We start from the raw sequence: 20,943 nt of genomic DNA, 5'->3' as shown, positions 1-20,943 counted from the left end.
CCCCTTAATGGCACCCAGGACCCCATAAGGCAACCCAGGACCCCCAATAACCCCCCCAATCCCCATTAATAACACTCAGGACCCCTAATAACCCCCATTAATGGCACCCAGGACCCCTAATAACCCCCTTAATGGCACCCAGGACCCCCTTAAGGTAACCCAGGACCCCATAATGGCACCCAGGACCCCCTAAGGACCCCCATATCCCCCCATATTGTACCCACCCGCATTGATCTTCTCGGCTATCTGCTCCATGGTCAGCTTAATGGCACCCAGGACCCCTAATAACCCCCTTAATGGCACCCAGGACCCCCTTAAGGTAACCCAGGACCCCCTTAATAGCACTCAGGACCCCTAATAGCCCCTCCAAGCCCCCCTTAAGGGCACCCAGGCCCCCCTTAAGGTAACCCAGGACCCCTTTAAGAGCACCCAGGACCCCCTAATAACCCCATTAATGACACTCAGGACCCCTAATAACCCCCTTAATGGCACCCAGGACCCCTAAGAAGCCCCCCAAACCCCCATAACCCCCTTAATGGCACCCAGGACCCCTTCCAACCCCCTTAAGGTAACCCAGGACCCCCTTAATAGTACCCAAGACCCCCTAATAACCCCCTTAATGGCACCCAGGACCCCTAATAACCCCATTAATGGCACCCAGGACCCCTAATAACCCCATTAATGGCACCTAGGACCCCTAATAACCCCCCTAAGGTAACCCAGGACCCCCATAATAGCACCCAGGACCCCCTTAATGGCACCCAGGACCCCCATAAGGTAACCCAGGACCCCCTAATAACCCACTTAAGGTAACCCAGACCCCCTTAAGAGCACCCAGGACCCCTAATAACCCCCTTAAGGGCACCCAGGACCCCTAATAACCCCATTAATGGCACCCAGGACCCCTAATAACCCCCTTAAGGTAACCCAGGACCCCCATAATAGCACCCAGGACCCCCTTAATGGCACCCAGGACCCCCAATAACCCCCCCAATCCCCATTAATGACACCCAGGACCCCTAATAACCCCCCTAATAACCCCCTTAATGGCACCTAGGACCCCTAATAACCCCCGTAATGGCACCCAGGACCCCTAAGAAGCCCCCCAAACCCCCATAACCCCCTTAATGGCACCCAGGACCCCCTAAGGACCCCCATACCCCCCCATTCTAATCACCCACCCGCATTGATCTTCTCTGCTATCTGCTCCATGGTCAGCTTAATGGCACCCAGGACCCCTAATAACCCCCATAAGGTAACCCAGGACCCCCTTAATGGCACCCAGGACCCCTAATAACCCCCTTAAGTGCACCTAGGACCCCTAATAGCCCCTTCAATCCCCATTAATGACACTCAGGACCCCCCTAAGGACCCCCATATCCCCCCATATTGTACCCACCCGCATTGATCTTCTCTGCTATCTGCTCCATGGTCAGCTTAATGGCACCCAGGACCCCTAATAACCCCCATTAATGGCACCCAGGACCCCTAATAACCCCCCTAATAACCCCCATTAATGACACCCAGGACCCCTAATAACCCCCTTAAGGTAACCCAGGACCCCCTTAATGGCACCCAGGACCCCTAATAACCCCCTTAATGGCACCCAGGACCCCCTAATAACCCCCTTAATGGCACCCAGGACCCCCTAATAACCCCCTTAATGGCACCCAGGTCCCCCAATAACCCCCCCAATCCCCATTAATAACACTCAGGACCCCTAATAACCCCCATTAATGGCACCTAGGACCCCTAATAACCCCCTTAAGGTAACCCAAGACCCCCTTAATGGCACCCAGGACCCCCTTAAGGTAACCCAGGACCCCCTTAATAGCACCCAGGACCCCCATAAGGTAACCCAGGACCCCCTTAATAGCACCCAGGACCCCCAATAACCCCCCCAATCCCCATTAATGACACCCAGGACCCCCTAATAACCCCCATAATAGTACTCAGGACCCCTTTAAGGTAACCCAGGACCCTCTTAATGGCACCCAGGACTCCCTTAAGAGCACCCAGGACCCCTAATAACCCCCCTAATGGCACCTAGGACCCCCTTAATGGCACCCAGGACCCCTAATAACCCCCTTAATGGCACCCAGGACCCCCATAAGGTAACCCAGGACCCTTAATAACCCCCTTAAGTTAACCCAGGACCCCCTTAAGAGCACCCAGGACCCCCTTAATGGCACTCAGGACCCCTAATAACCCCCTTAATGGCACCCAGGACCCCTAATAACCCCCTTAATGGCACTCAGGACCCCTAATAACCCCCTTAATGGCACCCAGGACCCTTAATAACCCCCTTAATGACACTCAGGACCCCTAATAACCACCTTAATGGCACCCAGGACCCCTAATAACCCCCCCAGTTCCCATTGTAATCACCCAGGACCCCTAATAACCCCATTAATGGCACCCAGGACCCCTAATAACCCACATAAGGTAACCCAGGACCCCCTTAAGTGCACCTAGGACCCCTAATAGCCCCTTCAATCCCCATTAATGACACTCAGGACCCCCCTAATAACCCCCATAACCCCCTTAATGGCACCCAGGACCCCTATAACCCCCCTAATAACCCCTATATCCCCCCATATTGTACCCACCCGCATTGATCTTCTCAGCTATCTGCTCCATGGTCAGCTTAATGGCACCCAGGACCCCTAATAACCCCCTTAAGGTAACCCAGGACCCCCTAATACCCCCCTTAATGGCACCCAGGACCCCCTTAATGGCACCCAGGACCCCTAATAACCCCCATTAATGACACTCAGGACCCCTTAATATCCCCCAGGACCCCCTAATAACCCCCTTAATGTAATCCAGGACCCCCTTAATGGCACCCAGGACCCCTAATAACCCCCATAAGGTAACCCAGGACCCCCTTAATTGCTCCTAGGACCCCTAATAACCCCCTTAATGGCACCCAGGACCCCCTTAAGGTAACCCAAGACCCCCATAAGCTAACCCAGGACCCTCTTAATAGCCCCCAGGACCCCCAAATAACCCCCATATCCCCCCATATTGTACCCACCCGCATTGATCTTCTCCGCTATCTGCTCCATGGTCAGCTTAATGGCACCCAGGACCCCTAATAACCCCCTTAATGGCACCCAGGACCCCTAATAACCCCCTTAAGGTAACCCAGGACCCCCTTAATGGCACCCAGGACCCCCAATAACCCCCCCAATCCCCACTAATGACACCCAGGACCCCTAATAACCCCCCTAATAACCCCCTTAATGGCACCTAGGACCCCTAAGAAGTCCCCCAAACCCCCCCAAGCCCCCCTTAATGGCACCCAGGACCCCTAATAGCCCCTCCAAGCCCCCTTAAGGGCACCCAGGCCCCTTAATAACCCCATTAATGGCCCCCAGGACCACCTAATAACCCCCATAAGGTAACCCAGGACCCCCTTAATGGCACCCAGGACCCCTAATAACCCCCATAAGGTAACCCAGGACCCCCTTAATGGCACCCAGGACCCCTAATAACCCCCATAAGGTAACCCAGGACCCCCTTAATGGCACCCAGGACCCCTAATAACCCCCATAAGGTAACCCAGGACCCCCTTAATGGCACTCAGGACCCCTAAGAAGCCTTCCAATCCCCCTTAATGGCACCCAGGACCCCTTAATAACCCCCTTAATGGCACCCAGGACCCCCTAATAACCACCATAACCCCCTTAATGACACTCAGGACCCCTAATAACCCCCCTAATAACCCCCATAATGTAACCCAGGACCCCTTAATGGCCCCCAGGATCCCCATATCCCCCCATATATCACCCACCCGCATTGATCTTCTCCGCTATCTGCTCCATGGTCAGCTTAATGGCACCCAGGACCCCTAATAACCCCATTAATGGCACCCAGGACCCCTTATAGCCCCTCCAATCCCCCCTTAATGTAACCCAGGACCCCTTAATAGCACCCAGGACCCCTAATAACCCCCTTAACAGCACCCAAGACCCCCTTATAACCCCATTAATGACACTCAGGACCCCTAATAACCCCCTTAATGGCACCCAGGACCCCCTTAAGGTAACCCAGGACCCCCTTAATAGCCCCCAAGACCCCCTAATAACCCCCTTAATGACACCCAGGACCCCCTAATAACCCCCATATCCCCCCATATTGTACCCACCCGCATTGATCTTCTCGGCTATCTGCTCCATGGTCAGCTTAATGGCACCCAGGACCCCTAATAACCCCCATAAGGTAACCCAGGACCCCAATAAGGTAACCCAGGACCCCCTTAATAGCACCCAGGACCCCCTTAAGGTAACCCAAGACCCCCTTAAGGTCACCCAGGACCCCCTTAATGGCACCCAGGACCCCCTTAATGGCACCCAGGACCCTTAATAACCCCCTTAATGGCACCCATGACCCCCTTAATGGCACCCAAAACCCCTTCCAACCCCCTTAAGGTAACCCAGGACCCCCTTAAGGTAACCCAAGACCCCCATAAGGTAACCCAGGACCCCATTAATGGCACCCAGGACCCCCTTAAGGTCACCCAGGACCCCTAATAACCCCCATAACCCCCTTAATGGCCCCCAGGACCCCTTAATAACCCCCCTAAGGTAACCCAGGACCCCCTTAAATGCACCCAGGACCCCTAAGAAGCCCCCCAAACATCCCCAAGCCCCCCTTAATGACACCCAGGACCCCTTAATAGCCCCCAGGACCCCCTAATAACCCCCTTAATGACACCCAGGACCCCATAAGGTAACCCAGGACCCCATAAGGTAACCCAGGACCCCCATATATCACCCACCCGCATTGATCTTCTCGGCTATCTGCTCCATGGTCAGCTTAATGGCACCCAGGACCCCTAATAACCCCCTTAAGGTAACCCAGGACCCCTAAGAAGCCCCCCAAACCCCCATAACCCCCTTAATGGCCCCCAGGACCCCCAATAACCCCCCCAATCCCCCTTAATGGCACCCCAGGACCCCTAATAACCCCCATAAGGTAACCCAGGACCCACATAAGGTAACCTAGGACCCCTAATAACCCCCTTAAGGTAACCCAAGACCCCCTTAATAGGCCCCAGGACCCCTAATAACCCCCTTAATAGCACCCAGGACCCCTAATAACCCCCATAAGGTAACCCAGGACCCCCTTAATAACCCCCATATCCCCCCATATATCACCCACCCGCATTGATCTTCTCGGCTATCTGCTCCATGGTCAGCTTAATGGCACCCAGGACCCCCTTAAGGTCATCCAGGACCCCTAATAACCCCCCTAATAACCCCCATATCCCCCCATATTGCACCCACCCGCATTGATCTTCTCAGCTATCTGCTCCATGGTCAGCTTAATGGCACCCAGGACCCCTAATAACCCCCATAATGACACTCAGGACCCCTCAATATCCCCCAGGACCCCCTAGTAACCCCCTTAATGGCACCCAGGACCCCCTTAATGGCACCCAGGACCCCTAATAACCCCCTTAAGGTAACCCAGGACCCCCTTAAGAGCACCCAGGACCCATTAATGGCACTCAGGACCCCTAATAAGCCCCTTAATGGCACCCAGGACCCCTAATAACCCCATTAGTGGCACCCATGACCCCCTTAATGGCACCCAGGACCCCCTAATAACCCCATTAATGGCACCCATGACCCCCTTAATGGCACCCAGGACCCCCTAATAACCCCATTAATGGCACCCATGACCCCCTTAATGGCACCCAGGACCCCCTAATAACCCCATTAATGGCACCCAGGACCCCTAATAACCCCCTTAATGGCACCCAGGACCCCTAATAACCCCCCTAAGGTAACCCAGGACCCCCTTAATGGCACCCAGGACCCCCTTAAGGTAATCCAGGACCCCCTTAAGAGCACCCAGGACCCCTAATAACCCCCTTAATGGCACCCAGGACCCCCTAATAACCCCCTTAAGGTAACCCAGGACCCCCTTAAATGCACCCAGGACCCCTAAGAAGCCCCCCAAACCCCCATAACCCCCTTAATGGCACCCAGGACCCCCTAATAACCCCCTTAAGGTCACTTAGGACCCCTTAATAGCCCCCAGGACCCCCATATCCCCCTTTATTGCACCCACCCGCATTGATCTTCTCAGCTATCTGCTCCATGGTCAGCTTTCTGTCCGTCATGTGTTTCCGATCCAATTCGATCCTCAATAACCAGGGTGAGATGCGGCTCACGTCGAAGTCGGGCATCTCGTAATAGACATTGACCCACTCCTGGTCCTCGGCCACCACCGTGCTCTGCGGGTTGGGGTCGTAATAGATGGCTGTGTTGGCTGTCACCTTGCGAAGGGTGGTGTGCTCCAGGCGGCACAGGATGTCCTATGGGGCAAGGAAAGGGTTAATGGGGGTCTATGGGGTTATATGGGGTCATATGGGAGGTCTATGGGGTTATATGGGAGCTCTATGGGGTTATATGGGAGTTATGAGGTGGGGAGGAAGGGTGGTGTGCTCCAGGCGGCACAGGATGTCCTATGGGGGAGGAAGGGGTTATATGGGGGGTCTATGGGGTTATGGGGCCAGAAAGGGGTTATATGGGAAGTTTATGGGGTTATATGGAGTTATGGGGCCAGACGATGTCCTATGGGGGGAGGAAGGGGTTAATGGGGGGTATATGGGGTTAGATAGGAGCTCTATGGGGTTATATGGAGCTATGGGGTTAGATGGGAGGTCTATGGGGTTATATGGGGTTATATGGGAGGTCTATGGGGTTATATGGGAGATCTATGGGGTTATATGGGAGGTCTATGGGGTTATATGGGGTTATATGGGAGCTCTATGGGGTTATATGGGAGCTCTATGGGGTTATATGGGAGTTATGGGGCCAGAAAGGGGTTATATGGGAGGTCTATGGGGTTATATGGGAGGTCTATGGGGTTATATGGGAGGTCTATGGGGTTATATGGAGCTATGGGGTTAGATGGGAGGTCTATGGGGTTATATGGGGTTATATGGGAGGTCTATGGGGTTAGATGGGAGGTCTATGGGGTTATATGGGGTCATATGGGAGGTCTATGGGGTTATATGGGAGATCTATGGGGTTATATGGGAGATCTATGGGGTTATATGGGAGTTATGGGGTTATATGGGAGCTCTATGGGGTCATATGGGAGGTCTATGGGGTTATATGGGAGTTATGGGGCCAGAAAGGGGTTATATGGGAGGTCTATGGGGTTATATGGGAGGTCTATGGGGTTAGATGGGGTTAGATGGGAGGTCTATGGGGTTATATGGGGCTATGGGGCCAGAAAGGGGTTATATGGGAGGTCTATGGGGTTAGATGGGAGTTATGGGGCCAGAAAGGGGCAGGAGGATGTGGGGCCATGGGGAGGAAGGGGTTAATAGGGAGGGCTATGGGGTTATATGGAGCTATGGGGTTATAAAGGGTCATAAGGATGGTGGTGTGCTCCAGGCGGCACAGGATGTCCTATGGGGCAAGGAAAGGGTTAATGGGGGTCTATGGGGTTAGATGGCGCTATGGGGCCAGAAAGGGGTTATATGGGAGGTCTATGGGGTTATATGGGAGGTCTATGGGGTTAGATGGGAGGTCTATGGGGTTAGATGGGAGTTATGGGGTGGGGAGGAAGGGTGGTGTGCTCCAGGCGGCACAGGATGTCCTATATAGGGGGAGGAAGGGGTTATATGGGGGGTATATGGGGTTATATGGGGTTAGATGGGAGGTTTATGGGGTTATATGGGGTTATATGGGAGGTCTATGGGGTTAGATGGGGTTATATGGGAGGTCTATGGGGTTATATGGGAGGTCTATGGGGTTAGATGGGGTTATATGGGAGGTCTATGGGGTTATATGGGAGATCTATGGGGTTAGATGGAGTTATGGGTCCAGAAAGGGGTCATATGGGAGGTCTATGGGGTTATATGGGAGGTCTATGGGGTTATATGGGAGGTCTATGGGGTTATATGGGGTTATATGGGAGGTCTATGGGTGTATATGGGGCTATGGGGCCAGAAAGGGGTTATATGGGAGGTCTTGGGGGTTATATGGGAGGTCTATGGGGTTAGATGGGGTTATATGGGAGGTCTATGGGGTTATATGGGGGTCTATGGGGTTATAAAGGATCATAATGATGGTGGTGTGCTCCAGGCGGCACAGGATGTCCTATATAGGGGGAGGAAGGGGTTAATATGGGGTTCTATGGGGTTATATGGGAAGGGTAGGGGGTCAATGGGGGTCTATGAGGTTGTATGGAGTCCTGGTTGTGGGGAGGAAGGGGTTAATAGGGAGCTCTATGGGGTTAGATGGGAGGTCTATGGGGTTATATGGGAGTTATGGGGCCAGAAAGGGGTTATATGGGAGGTCTATGGGGTTATATGGGAGGTCTATGGGGTTATATGGGAGCTCTATGGGGTTATATGGGAGGTCTATGGGGTTATATGGGAGGTCTATGGGGTTAGATGGGGTTATATGGGAGGTCTATGGGGTTATATGGGAGATCTATGGGGTTAGATGGAGTTATGGGTCCAGAAAGGGGTTATATGGGAGGTCTATGGGGTTATATGGGGTTATATGGGAGGTCTATGGGGTTAGATGGGGTTAGATGGGGGTTATATGGGGTTAGATGGGAGGTCTATGGGGTTATATGGGGTTATATGGGAGGTCTATGGGGTTAGATGGGAGGTCTATGGGGTTAGATGTGGTTAGATGGGAGGTCTATGGGGTTAGATGGGGTCATATGGGAGGTCTATGGGGTTATATGGGAGGTCTATGGGGTTATATGGGAGGTCTATGGGGTTCTATGGGGTCATATGGGAGGTCTATGGGGTTATATGGGGTTATATGGGAGCTCTATGGGGTTATATGGGAGGTCTATGGGGTTAGATGGGGTTAGATGGGAGGTCTATGGGGTTATATGGGAGGTCTATGGGGTTATATGGGGTTATATGGGAGCTCTATGGGGTTATATGGGAGGTCTATGGGGTTATAAAGGGTCATAAGGATGGTGGTGTGCTCCAGGCGGCACAGGATGCCCTATATAGGGGGAGGAAGGGGTTAATGGGGGGTATATGGGGTTATGGGGCCAGAAAGGGGCGGCCATATAAAGATATGGGGCCAGAAAGGGGCAGGAAGATGTGGGGGAGTTATGGGGCCAGAAGGATGTGGGGCCGTGGGGAGGAAGGGGTTAATAGGGAGGGGAGGGGGTTAATGTGGGGAGGAAGGGGTTAATGGGGGGGTATATGGGGCCAGAAAGGGGTGGCCATATAAAGATATGGGGCCAGAAAGGGGTTATATGAGAGGTCTATGGGGTTAGATGGAGTTATGGGGTTAGATGGGAGATCTATAGGGTTAGATGGAGTTATGGGGCCAGAAAGGGGTTATATGGGAGCTCTATGGGGTTATATGGGAGCTCTATGGGGTTATATGGGAGGTATATGGGGTTAGATGGGGTCATATGGGAGGTCTATGGGGTTATATGGGAGGTCTATGGGGTTATATGGGAGGTCTATGGGGTTCTATGGGGTCATATGGGAGGTCTATGGGGTTATATGGGGTTATATGGGAGCTCTATGGGGTTATATGGGAGGTCTATGGGGTTATATGGGGTTATATGGGAGCTCTATGGGGTTATATGGGGTTATATGGGAGCTCTATGGGGTTATATGGGAGGTCTATGGGGTTATATGGGAGATCTATGGGGTTATATGGGAGTTATGGGGCCAGAAAGGGGTTATATGGGAGGTCTATGGGGTTATATGGGAGATCTATGGGGTTATATGGGAGTTATGGGGCCAGAAAGGGGTTATATGGGAGGTCTATGGGGTTATATGGGAGGTCTATGGGGTTATATGGGAGGTCTATGGGGTTATATGGGAGGTCTGTGGGGTTATATGGGGTTATATGGGGTTATATGGACTTATGTGGGGGGGAGGAAGGGTGGTGTGCTCCAGGCGGCACAGGATGTCCTATGGGGCAAGGAAAGGGTTAATGGGGGTCTATGGGGTTATATGGGGTTATATGGGAGGTCTATGGGGTTAGATGGGGTTATATGGGGGTTTATGGGGTTAGATGGGAGGTCTATGGGGTTAGATGGGGTTATATGGGAGCTCTATGGGGTTATATGGGAGGTCTATGGGGTTATATGGGGTTATATGGGAGGTCTATGGGGTTATATGGGAGGTCTATGGGGTTATATGGGAGGTCTATGGGGTTAGATGGGAGGTCTATGGGGTTAGATGGAGTTATGGGGCCAGAAAGGGGTTATATGGGAGGTCTATGGGGTTAGATGGGGTTATATGGGAGGTCTATGGGGTTAGATGGGAGATCTATGGGGTTATATGGAGTTATGGGGCCAGAAAGGGGCAGTCATATAAAGATATGGGGCCAGAAAGGGGCAGCCATATAAACATATGGGGCCAGATGATGTCCTGTGGGGGGAGGAAGGGGTTAATAGGGGGGTCTATGGGGTTAGATGGGAATTATGGGATTATATGGGAGGTCTATGGGGTTAGATGGGGTCATATGGGAGGTCTATGGGGTTATATGGGAGCTCTATGGGGTTATATGGGAGATCTATGGGGTTATATGGGAGTTATGGGGCCAGAAAGGGGTTATATGGGAGCTCTATGGGGTTATATGGGAGGTCTATGGGGTTATATGGGGTCATATGGGAGGTCTATGGGGTTATATGGGAGGTCTATGGGGTTAGATGGGGTCATATGGGAGGTCTATGGGATTATATGGGAGGTCTATGGGGTTATATGGGGTCATATGGGAGGTCTATGGGGTTATATGGGAGGTCTATGGGGTTTATATGGGGCTATGGGGCCAGAAAGGGGTTAGATGGGAGGTCTATGGGGTTATATGGGAGCTCTATGGGGTTAGATGGAGCTATGGGGTTATATGGGAGGTCTATGGGGTTAGATGGGAGCTCTATGGGGTTATATGGAGCTATGGGGTTATATGGGAGGTCTATGGGGTTATATGGGGTTATATGGGAGGTCTATGGGGTTAGATGGGGTCATATGGGAGGTCTATGGGGTTATATGGGAGGTCTATGGGGTTATATGGGAGGTCTATGGGGTCAGAAAGGGGTTATATGGGAGGTCTATGGGGTTATATGGGAGTTATGGGGCCAGAAAGGGGTTATATGGGAGCTCTATGGGGTTATAAAGGGCCATGAGGAGGGTGGTGTGCTCCAGGCGGCACAGGATGTCCTATAGGGGAGGAAGGGGTTAATTATATGGAGTTATGGGGCCCAAGGACATAGGACCCCCATGGGACCCCCATAAGGCCCCCATAGGACATAGGACCCCCACAGGACCCCCATAGGGCCACCATAGGACCCATGGGACCCCCATAGGGCCACCATAGGACCACCATAAGACCTAGGACCCCTATAGGACCCCTATAGGACCCCCATAGGACATAGGACTCCCATAGGGACCACCATAGGACCCCCGTAAGACCCCCATAGGACCCTCATAGGACACAGGACCCCTATAGGACCCCCATAGGGCCACCATAGGACATAGGACCCCCATAGGACCACCATAGGGCCACAAAGACATAGGACCCCCACAGGACCCCCATAGGACCCTCATAGGACATGGGACCCCCATAGGACCCCCATGGCCCCAATATAGGACCACTATTGGACCCATAGGACCCCCATGGCCCTGTAAGACCTAGGACCCCTATAGGACCCCATAGGGCCACCACAGGACACAGGACCCCCATAGGACCCCCATAAGACCCCCATGGCCCCACTATAGGACCACCATAGGACCCATAGGACCCCCATGGCTCCATAAGACCTAGGACCCCTACAGGACCCCCACAGGACCCCTATAGGACCCTCATAGGACATAGAACCCCCATAGGGCCACCATAGGGCTACCACAAGGACATAGGGCCACCATAGGACCCATGGGACCCCCATAGGACCACCATAAGACCTAGGACCCCTATAGGACCCCTATAGGACCCTCATAGGACACAGGACTCCCATAGGACCACCATAGGACCCCCATAAGACCCCCATAGGACATAGGACCCCTATAGGACCACCATAGGGCCACCATAGGACATAGGACCCCCATAGGGCCACCATAGGACCACCATAGGGCCACAAAGACACAGGACCCCCATAGGACCCCCATGGCCCCACTATAGGACCACTATGGGACCACCATAGGACCCCCATAGGATCCCCATAGGACCCCCATAAGACCTAGGACCCCTATAGGACCCCATAGGACCCTCATAGGACATAGGACCCCCATAGGACCCCCATGGCCCCACCATAGGGCCACCATAGGACCCCCATAGGACCACCATCAGACCTAGGACCCCCATAGGACCCCCACAGGACCCCATGGACACAGAACCCCCATAGGACCCCATGGACATAGGACCCCCATAGGGCCACTATAGGGTCACCATAAGACCTAGGACCCCTGTAAGACCCTCATAGGGCCACCATAAGACATAGGACCCCTATAGGACATAGGACCCCTATAGGACATAGGACCCCTATAGGACCCCCACAGGACCCCCATAGGGCCACCATAGAGTCACCATAAGACCTAGGACCACCATAGGACCACTATAGGACATAGGATCCCCATAGGACCCCCACAGGACCCCTATAGGACCCTCATAGGACATAGGACCCCCATAGGACCACCATAGGACACCCATAAGACCCCCATAGGACCCTCATAGGACATAGAACCCCCATAGGACCCCCACAGGGCCACCACAAGGACATAGGGCCACCATAGGACCCCCATAAGACCACCATAAGACCACTATAGGACCCCCATAGGGCCACCATAAGACATAGGACCCCCATAGGACCCCCATAGAACCCCCATAGGTCCCCCATAAGACCCCCATAGGTCCCCCAAAGGACCCCCATAAGACCTAGGACCCCTATAGGACCCCATAGGACCCTCATAGGACATAGGACCCCCATAGGACCCCCATGGCCCCACCATAGGGCCACCATAGGACCCCCATAGGACCACCATCAGACCTAGGACCCCCATAGGACCCCCACAGGACCCCATGGACACAGAACCCCCATAGGACCCCATGGACATAGGACCCCCATAGGGCCACTATAGGGTCACCATAAGACCTAGGACCCCTGTAAGACCCTCATAGGGCCACCATAAGACATAGGACCCCTATAGGACATAGGACCCCTATAGGACCCCCACAGGACCCCCATAGGGCCACCATAGAGTCACCATAAGACCTAGGACCACCATAGGACCACTATAGGACATAGGATCCCCATAGGACCCCCACAGGACCCCTATAGGACCCTCATAGGACATAGGACCCCCATAGGACCACCATAGGACACCCATAAGACCCCCATAGGACCCTCATAGGACATAGAACCCCCATAGGACCCCCACAGGGCCACCACAAGGACATAGGGCCACCATAGGACCCCCATAAGACCACCATAAGACCACTATAGGACCCCCATAGGGCCACCATAAGACATAGGACCCCCATAGGACCCCCATAGAACCCCCATAGGTCCCCCATAAGACCCCAATAGGTCCCCCAAAGGACCCTCATAGGACATAGGACCCCCATAGGACCCCCATAGGACCCTCATAGGACATAGGGCCCCCATAGGACCCTCATAGGACATAGGACCCCCATAGGACCCCCATAGGACCCTCATAGGACATAGGGCCCCCATAGGACCCTCATAGGACATAGGACCCTGAAGAGTGAGCAAAGCCTCAAAATGGTGGTAAGGTAACACTTTGCTATAGAAAGGGAAAGGGGAACTTCACACGCAGAAAAACTCATTGGGGAGTGGAGGCACTGCATAAATATTTAGCCCAAAGAATAATTGCCCGGAATTGCCCATTCGAAATCCTTTATGGGAGGCCTTACCCTGTACAAAAGGGAATCTCTATGCAAACTGGGGAAGAAGTATTGAATGAATACATGGTAAATCTGACAAAGCAACTAAAGAAAATTGAAAAAACAGTACTTGGGGCCAGGGCACGGGGCCTAGATAGCCCAGTGCATAATATACTACCAGGTGACTATGTTTATGTTAAATCCCTCTCAGATTCACCTCTGGAACCCCCCATATCCCCCATATCCCCCCATATCCTCCCCCATATCCCCCATATCCCCCCATATCCCCCCCATATTCCCCCCATATCCCCCTGTATCTCCCTATATCCTCCATATCCCCCCCATATCCCCCATATCCCCCCATATCCCCTATATCCCCCCATATCCCCTATATCCCCCCATATCCCCTCGCAATCCCCCCATATCCCCCATATCCCCCCCATATCCCCCCATATCCCTCATATCCCCCTATATCCCCCCATATCCCCCCTATATCCCCCCATATTCCCCATATCCCCCCATATCCCCCCTATATCCCCCCATATTCCCCCCATATCCCCCCCATATCCCCCCATATCCCCCATATCCCCCCATATCCCCCCCATATCCCCCTATATCCCCCCCATATCCCCCCATATCCCCCCCATATCCCCCATATCCCCCCCATATCCCCCCCATATCCCCCTATATCCCCCCCATATCCCCCATATCCCCCCATATCCCCCCTATATCCCCCCATATCCCCTCGCAATCCCCCCATATCCCCCATATCCCCCCCATATCCCCCCATATCCCTCATATCCCCCTATATCCCCCCATATCCCCCCTATATCCCCCCATATTCCCCCCATATCCCCCCATATCCTCCCCCATATCCCCCCATATCCCCCATATCCCCCCATATCCCCCCCATATCCCCCTATATCCCCCCCATATCCCCCCATATCCCCCATATCCCCCCATATCCCCCCATATCCCCCCCATATCCCCCCATATCCCCCCATATCCCCCCATATCCCCTATATCCCCCCATATCCCCTATATCCCCCCATATCCCCTCGCAATCCCCCCATATCCCCCATATCCCCCCCATATCCCCCCATATCCCTCATATCCCCCTATATCCCCCCATATCCCCCCTATATCCCCCCATATTCCCCATATCCCCCCATATCCCCCCTATATCCCCCCATATTCCCCCCATATCCCCCCCATATCCCCCCATATCCCCCATATCCCCCCATATCCCCCCCATATCCCCCTATATCCCCCCTATATCCCCCCATATTCCCCCCATATCCCCCCCATATCCCCCCATATCCCCCCATATCCCCCCCATATCCCCCATATCCCCCCATATCCCCCCCATATCCCCCCATATCCCCCCTATATCCCCCCATATTCCCCATATCCCCCCATATCCCCCATATCCCCCCATATCCCCCCCATATCCCCCTATATCCCCCCCATATCCCCCCATATCCCCCCCATATCCCCCATATCCCCCCATATCCCCCCCATATTCCCCCCATATCCCCCTGTATCTCCCTATATCCTCCATATCCCCCCCATATCCCCCATATCCCCCCATATCCCCTATATCCCCCCATATCCCCCCATATCCCCTCGCAATCCCCCCATATCCCCCATATCCCCCCCATATCCCCCCATATCCCTCATATCCCCCTATATCCCCCCTATATCCCCCCATATTCCCCATATCCCCCCATATCCCCCCATATTCCCCCCATATCCCCCCCATATCCCCCCATATCCCCCCCATATTCCCCCCATATCCCCCTGTATCTCCCTATATCCTCCATATCCCCCCCATATCCCCCATATCCCCCCATATCCCCTATATCCCCCCATATCCCCTCGCAATCCCCCCATATCCCCCATATCCCCCCCATATCCCCCCATATTCCCCATATCCCCCCATATCCCCCCTATATCCCCCCATATTCCCCCCATATCCCCCCCATATCCCCCCATATCCCCCATATCCCCCCATATCCCCCCCATATCCCCCCATATCCCCCCATATCCCCCCCATATCCCCCCCTTATCCCCCCCATATCCCCCCATATCCCTCATATCCCCCTATATCCCCCCATATCCCCCCTATATCCCCCCATATTCCCCATATCCCCCCATATCCCCCCTATATCCCCCCCATATTCCCCCCATATCCCCCCATATCCCCCCCATATCCCCTCGCAATCCCCCCATATCCCCCATATCCCCCCCATATCCCCCCATATCCCTCATATCCCCCTATATCCCCCCATATCCCCCCTATATCCCCCCATATCCCTCATATCCCCCTATATCCCCCCATATCCCCCCTATATCCCCCCATATTCCCCATATCCCCCCTATATCCCCCCATATTCCCCCCATATCCCCTATATCCCCCCATATCCCCTCGCAATCCCCCCATATCCCCCATATCCCCCCCATATCCCCCATATCCCCCCATATCCCCCCCATATCCCCCCCATATCCCCCATATCCCCCCATATCCCCTATATCCCCCCATATCCCCTATATCCCCCCATATCCCCTCGCAATCCCCCCATATCCCCCATATCCCCCCCATATCCCCCCATATCCCTCATATCCCCCTATATCCCCCCATATCCCCCCTATATCCCCCCATATTCCCCATATCCCCCCATATCCCCCCTATATCCCCCCATATTCCCCCCATATCCCCCCATATCCCCCCCATATCCCCCATATCCCCCCATATCCCCCCATATCCCCCCCATATCCCCCATATCCCCCCATATCCCCCCATATCCCCCCCATATCCCCCCATATCCCCTATATCCCCCCATATCCCCTATATCCCCCCATATCCCCTCGCAATCCCCCCATATCCCCCATATCCCCCCCATATCCCCCCATATCCCTCATATCCCCCTATATCCCCCCACATATCCCCTATATCCCCCCATATCCCCTCGCAATCCCCCCATATCCCCCATATCCCCCCCATATCCCCCCATATCCCTCATATCCCCCTATATCCCCCCATATCCCCCCTATATCCCCCCATATTCCCCATATCCCCCCATATCCCCCCTATATCCCCCCATATTCCCCCCATATCCCCCCATATCCTCCCCCATATCCCCCCATATCCCCCCCATATTCCCCCCATATCCCCCTGTATCTCCCTATATCCTCCATATCCCCCCCATATCCCCCATATCCCCCCATATCCCCTATATCCCCCCATATCCCCTCGCAATCCCCCCATATCCCCTATATCCCCCCATATCCCCTCGCAATCCCCCCATATCCCCCATATCCCCCCCATATCCCCCCATATCCCTCATATCCCCCTATATCCCCCCATATCCCCCCTATATCCCCCCATATTCCCCATATCCCCCCATACCCCCCCTATATCCCCCCATATCCCCCCTATATCCCCCCATATCCCCCAAGTGCTCCTGACCACCCACACAGCAGCAAAGGTGAAAGGACTGACACCTTGGATACACCACACCCGCCTGAAGAAAGCTCCCAGACAACATTGGACGGTGAAAGAGGAAGGACCACTGAAGATCAAAATCCAAAAACATGTATAACAGCTTGGTAATTTTTAGCATGACCGTGACAACAGTCGTAGCCTGGCATGGGAACAGCTACCTGAAAATGACTGAGAAAATTGGCCAGGCTTTCAATAAATCTTGCTGGATATGCACGGCCCTCCCTAGAGGAGAGGGAAGAGTGCCTATGTATGGGGTGGCAACACTAAACTGGACAATTCCAAGCTGGGTGGAAATATGGGAAATGTAAGTTTGGTCTAGAAGACAAACAAGACAAACCACAGAAAGGTCCTAGGTTTGAGTTGCTAATCTTAGATTCTACTAGGTCAATCTTTGTAGATAGAAAATTTGATAAGGGGGTGGGGGTGGGATGGCGAAACTTAACGGGCATAGGGTGTAGTTGGGAATATGGGAATTCAGGAATAGTAACAGGGATTGTTAGAATTGGGAAATGGGCACAAGGCACGGGATGCGACCCTAGAACAGATGAGGCATCATACTGGGTCTCAGATAAGAATATTCTCGGAATTGCAAGGATGGCTACATCATTTGCCTATCAAGAAAAGATGCCCAAGCCATGTAAATTACCAAATGGGTATTGGTGGCTGTGTGGGGATGGGCATGCTCGAAAAGCATTACCTATAAATTGGACAGGGACATGTACTGTAGGATATTTGGTACCTCAAACTACAGTACACGAAGACACCCCACGAGGACTGTTAAGAACTCCCTGGATTCGAACTAGGCGCACATACAATCCCTTAGTGCACAGCACAGGCTTTCATAGCTTCTTAAGAATTCTCATTCCATCTCTAGGGGTGACACAACTAGAACAGGCAATTGTGAATATCTCAGCTACTTTAGAAATAGTAGAAAATGCCACAACAGATGCATTGCGAGCAATCCAAGAAGAGGTATCCTCCTTATCCAAGGTGGTGATTCAAAACAGGATGGCACTGGATATATTAACAGCCAAAGAAGGGGGGGTATGCACAATAATAAATCAGAGCTGCTGTGTGTACCTAAACAAAGATCTAAGAATTGAAACCGACTTGAGGAAAATTTGGGAACAAACAAAGGTGTTGCACAAGGCAAGTCAGGATAACATAGGTTGGGAAAAAGGATTGTGGGATACACTCACTAGCTGGTTACCAAATTTAGGATGGGTAAAACAGCTCTTTTTGGTCGGAATCATTATAGCCATCTTGGTGCTGTTAATAAGTTTTACCTGTATTGTAGTAAAGTGCTCTATGTGCTTGTACCAAGGTACCGGAAGGGAATACGAGGTTTGGAAGAGACATGAGCTGAGACAAAAGGTAGAGAGCGGAGCCTATTTTGAGACCCATTAAGAATCTAGCAGGTAAAAGCCTGCTAGATTAAAGAAAAGGGGGGAATTGAAGAGTGAGCAAAGCCTCAAAATGGTGGTAAGGTAACACTTTGCTATAGAAAGGGAAAGGGGAACTTCACAAAAACCAAGACAAAGGGTAACTGTAGATAGTTTACATTTAAAAGGGCAGGGAAAAGGGGAATTGCAGACACTTAGTCAAAAGAAAACCAGAGAAGAGGGCAATAAAGATAAGAAGAAACTGTCCAGAGACCTCTGACAAGAAGAAGGATTAGATACCCCCGGGCAAGATGATGCTGACATGGGAGAACGATACCAGCAGATAACACCAAGAAGAAAACAGAAGAAGAATTTCACCCCAAAACATCGGCAAGGGTCGCGGGGAATGGGGTCAGGGGGAATGAGGGAATGGGGTTGCGGGGAATGGGGCCATAGGGAATGTAATGAATATGTAATCAAACTGAGGAGGAGACTATTGATTACGTATTAGCTTAACCTATATCTGTAACACACTTTTCTCTTTACGGTGTGCAAGTTTGGAGGAGCTATCCCCCTTGCACCCGGCGCTGCGCAACGCTGGAATAAACATACCTGCTTTATAACCCATCTCTGGATTATAGAGTTTGATTCCGCAAGTCACCCCCATAAGACCCCCACAGGACCCCTATAGGGCCACCATAGGGCTACCACAAGGACATAGGACCCCCATAGGACCCCTATAGGACCCTCATAGGACATAGGACCCCCATAGGACCACCATAGGGCCACCATAGGGCCACCATAGGGCCACAAAGACACAGGACCCCCATAGGACCCCTATAGGACCCTCATAGGACATAGAACCCCATAGGACCCTCACAGGACCCCTATAGGGCCACCATAGGGCTACCACAAGGACATAGGACCCCCATAGGACCCTCATAGGACATAGGACCACCATAGGGCCACCATAGGACCCTCATAGGACATAGGACCCCCATAGGGTCACCATAGGACCACCATAGGACATAGGACCCCCACAGGACCCCCATAAGACCCCCACAGGACCCCCATAGGGCCACTATAGGGCCACCACAGGGTCATCATAAGACATAGGACCCCTATAGGACCCCCATAGGACCACCATAAGACCTAGGACCCCCATGGCCCCACTATAGGACCACTATGGGACCACCATAGGACCCCCATGGCCCCATAAGACCTAGGACCCCTATAGGACCCCTATAGGGCCGCCATAGGACATAGGACCCCCATAGGACCCCTATAGGGCCACCATAGGGCTACCATAAGACATAGGACCCCCATAGGACCCTCATAGGACATAGGACCACCATAGGGCCACCATAAGACTCTCATAGAACCCTCATAGGACATAGGACCCCCATAGGACCCCCATAAGACCTAGGACCCCCATAGGACCCCTATAGGACCCTCATAGGACATAGGACTCCCATAGGGCCACCATAGGGTCACCATAAGACCTAGGACCACCATAGGACCAGCATAGGACCCCCATGGCCCCACTATAGGACCACCATAGGACCCATAGGACTCCTATAGGGCCCCCATAGGACCCACATGGCCCCATAAGACCTAGGACCCCTATAGGACCCCCATAGGGCCACCATAGGACATAGGACCCCCATAGGACCACCATAGGACCCCATAAGAAGACATAGGACCCCAATAAGACTCTCATAGGACCCCCATAGGGCCACCATAAGACCTAGGACCCCCATAGGACCCCATAAGAGCCCATACCCTACATTACCTTTGCTCTCTCTGCGTCCCTTGCGCTCTGCCCCAGCAGGAACACGGTGAGCGACGGGGTTTTGGGTTTTTTGGAGATATTGATGAGTTCTTTGAGTCTGGGCACCCCCAGGGTGACGTTCTTGGCCGACACCCCGGCGTAATGGAACGTGTTCAGCGTCATCTGGGTGGCGGGTTCACCAAGGGACTGAGCGGCCAATGCGCCCACCATCTCACCGGGGTGAGCCTGGATTTAATGGGGGTAATAGGATCACATATATCCCCTATCTGACCCTATATACCCCAACGCGCCCACCATCTCACCGGGGTGAGCCTGGATAATGGGGTTAATAGGATCACATATATCCCCTATCTGACCCCATATACCCCAATGCGCCCACCATCTCACCGGGGTGAGCCTGGATAA

General features: G+C 53.2%; 2 protein-coding genes across 2 annotated transcripts in view; one reads left to right on the top strand and one right to left on the bottom strand.

Moving 5' to 3' along the window:
* The window catches only part of POLR2A (RNA polymerase II subunit A), a 143,566-nt gene that overhangs the window by 30,525 nt on the left and 92,098 nt on the right, over positions 1–20,943 (bottom strand). The window contains exons 21-22 of the mRNA XM_085534227.1: positions 20,539–20,763; positions 6,082–6,328 (exon numbers count right to left, since the gene is read on the bottom strand). Of these exons, the coding sequence (XP_085390353.1) occupies positions 6,082–6,328; positions 20,539–20,763 (472 nt within the window). The remainder of the gene's footprint in view (positions 1–6,081; positions 6,329–20,538; positions 20,764–20,943) is intronic.
* LOC146751534 (endogenous retrovirus group V member 2 Env polyprotein-like) lies at positions 17,659–18,901 on the top strand. Its single transcript, XM_085534216.1, has one exon. The coding sequence runs from the start codon at positions 17,959–17,961 to the stop codon at positions 18,769–18,771; it is 813 nt and encodes a 270-aa protein (XP_085390342.1). The 5' UTR covers positions 17,659–17,958; the 3' UTR covers positions 18,772–18,901.

The sequence above is a fragment of the Coturnix japonica genome, unplaced genomic scaffold (genome assembly GCF_054131305.1).
Source record: "Coturnix japonica strain WE unplaced genomic scaffold, WE-NBRP24 Scf079, whole genome shotgun sequence".
Lineage (NCBI taxonomy): Eukaryota > Metazoa > Chordata > Aves > Galliformes > Phasianidae > Coturnix > Coturnix japonica.
This window is presented reverse-complemented; position numbering and strand designations above follow the sequence as displayed.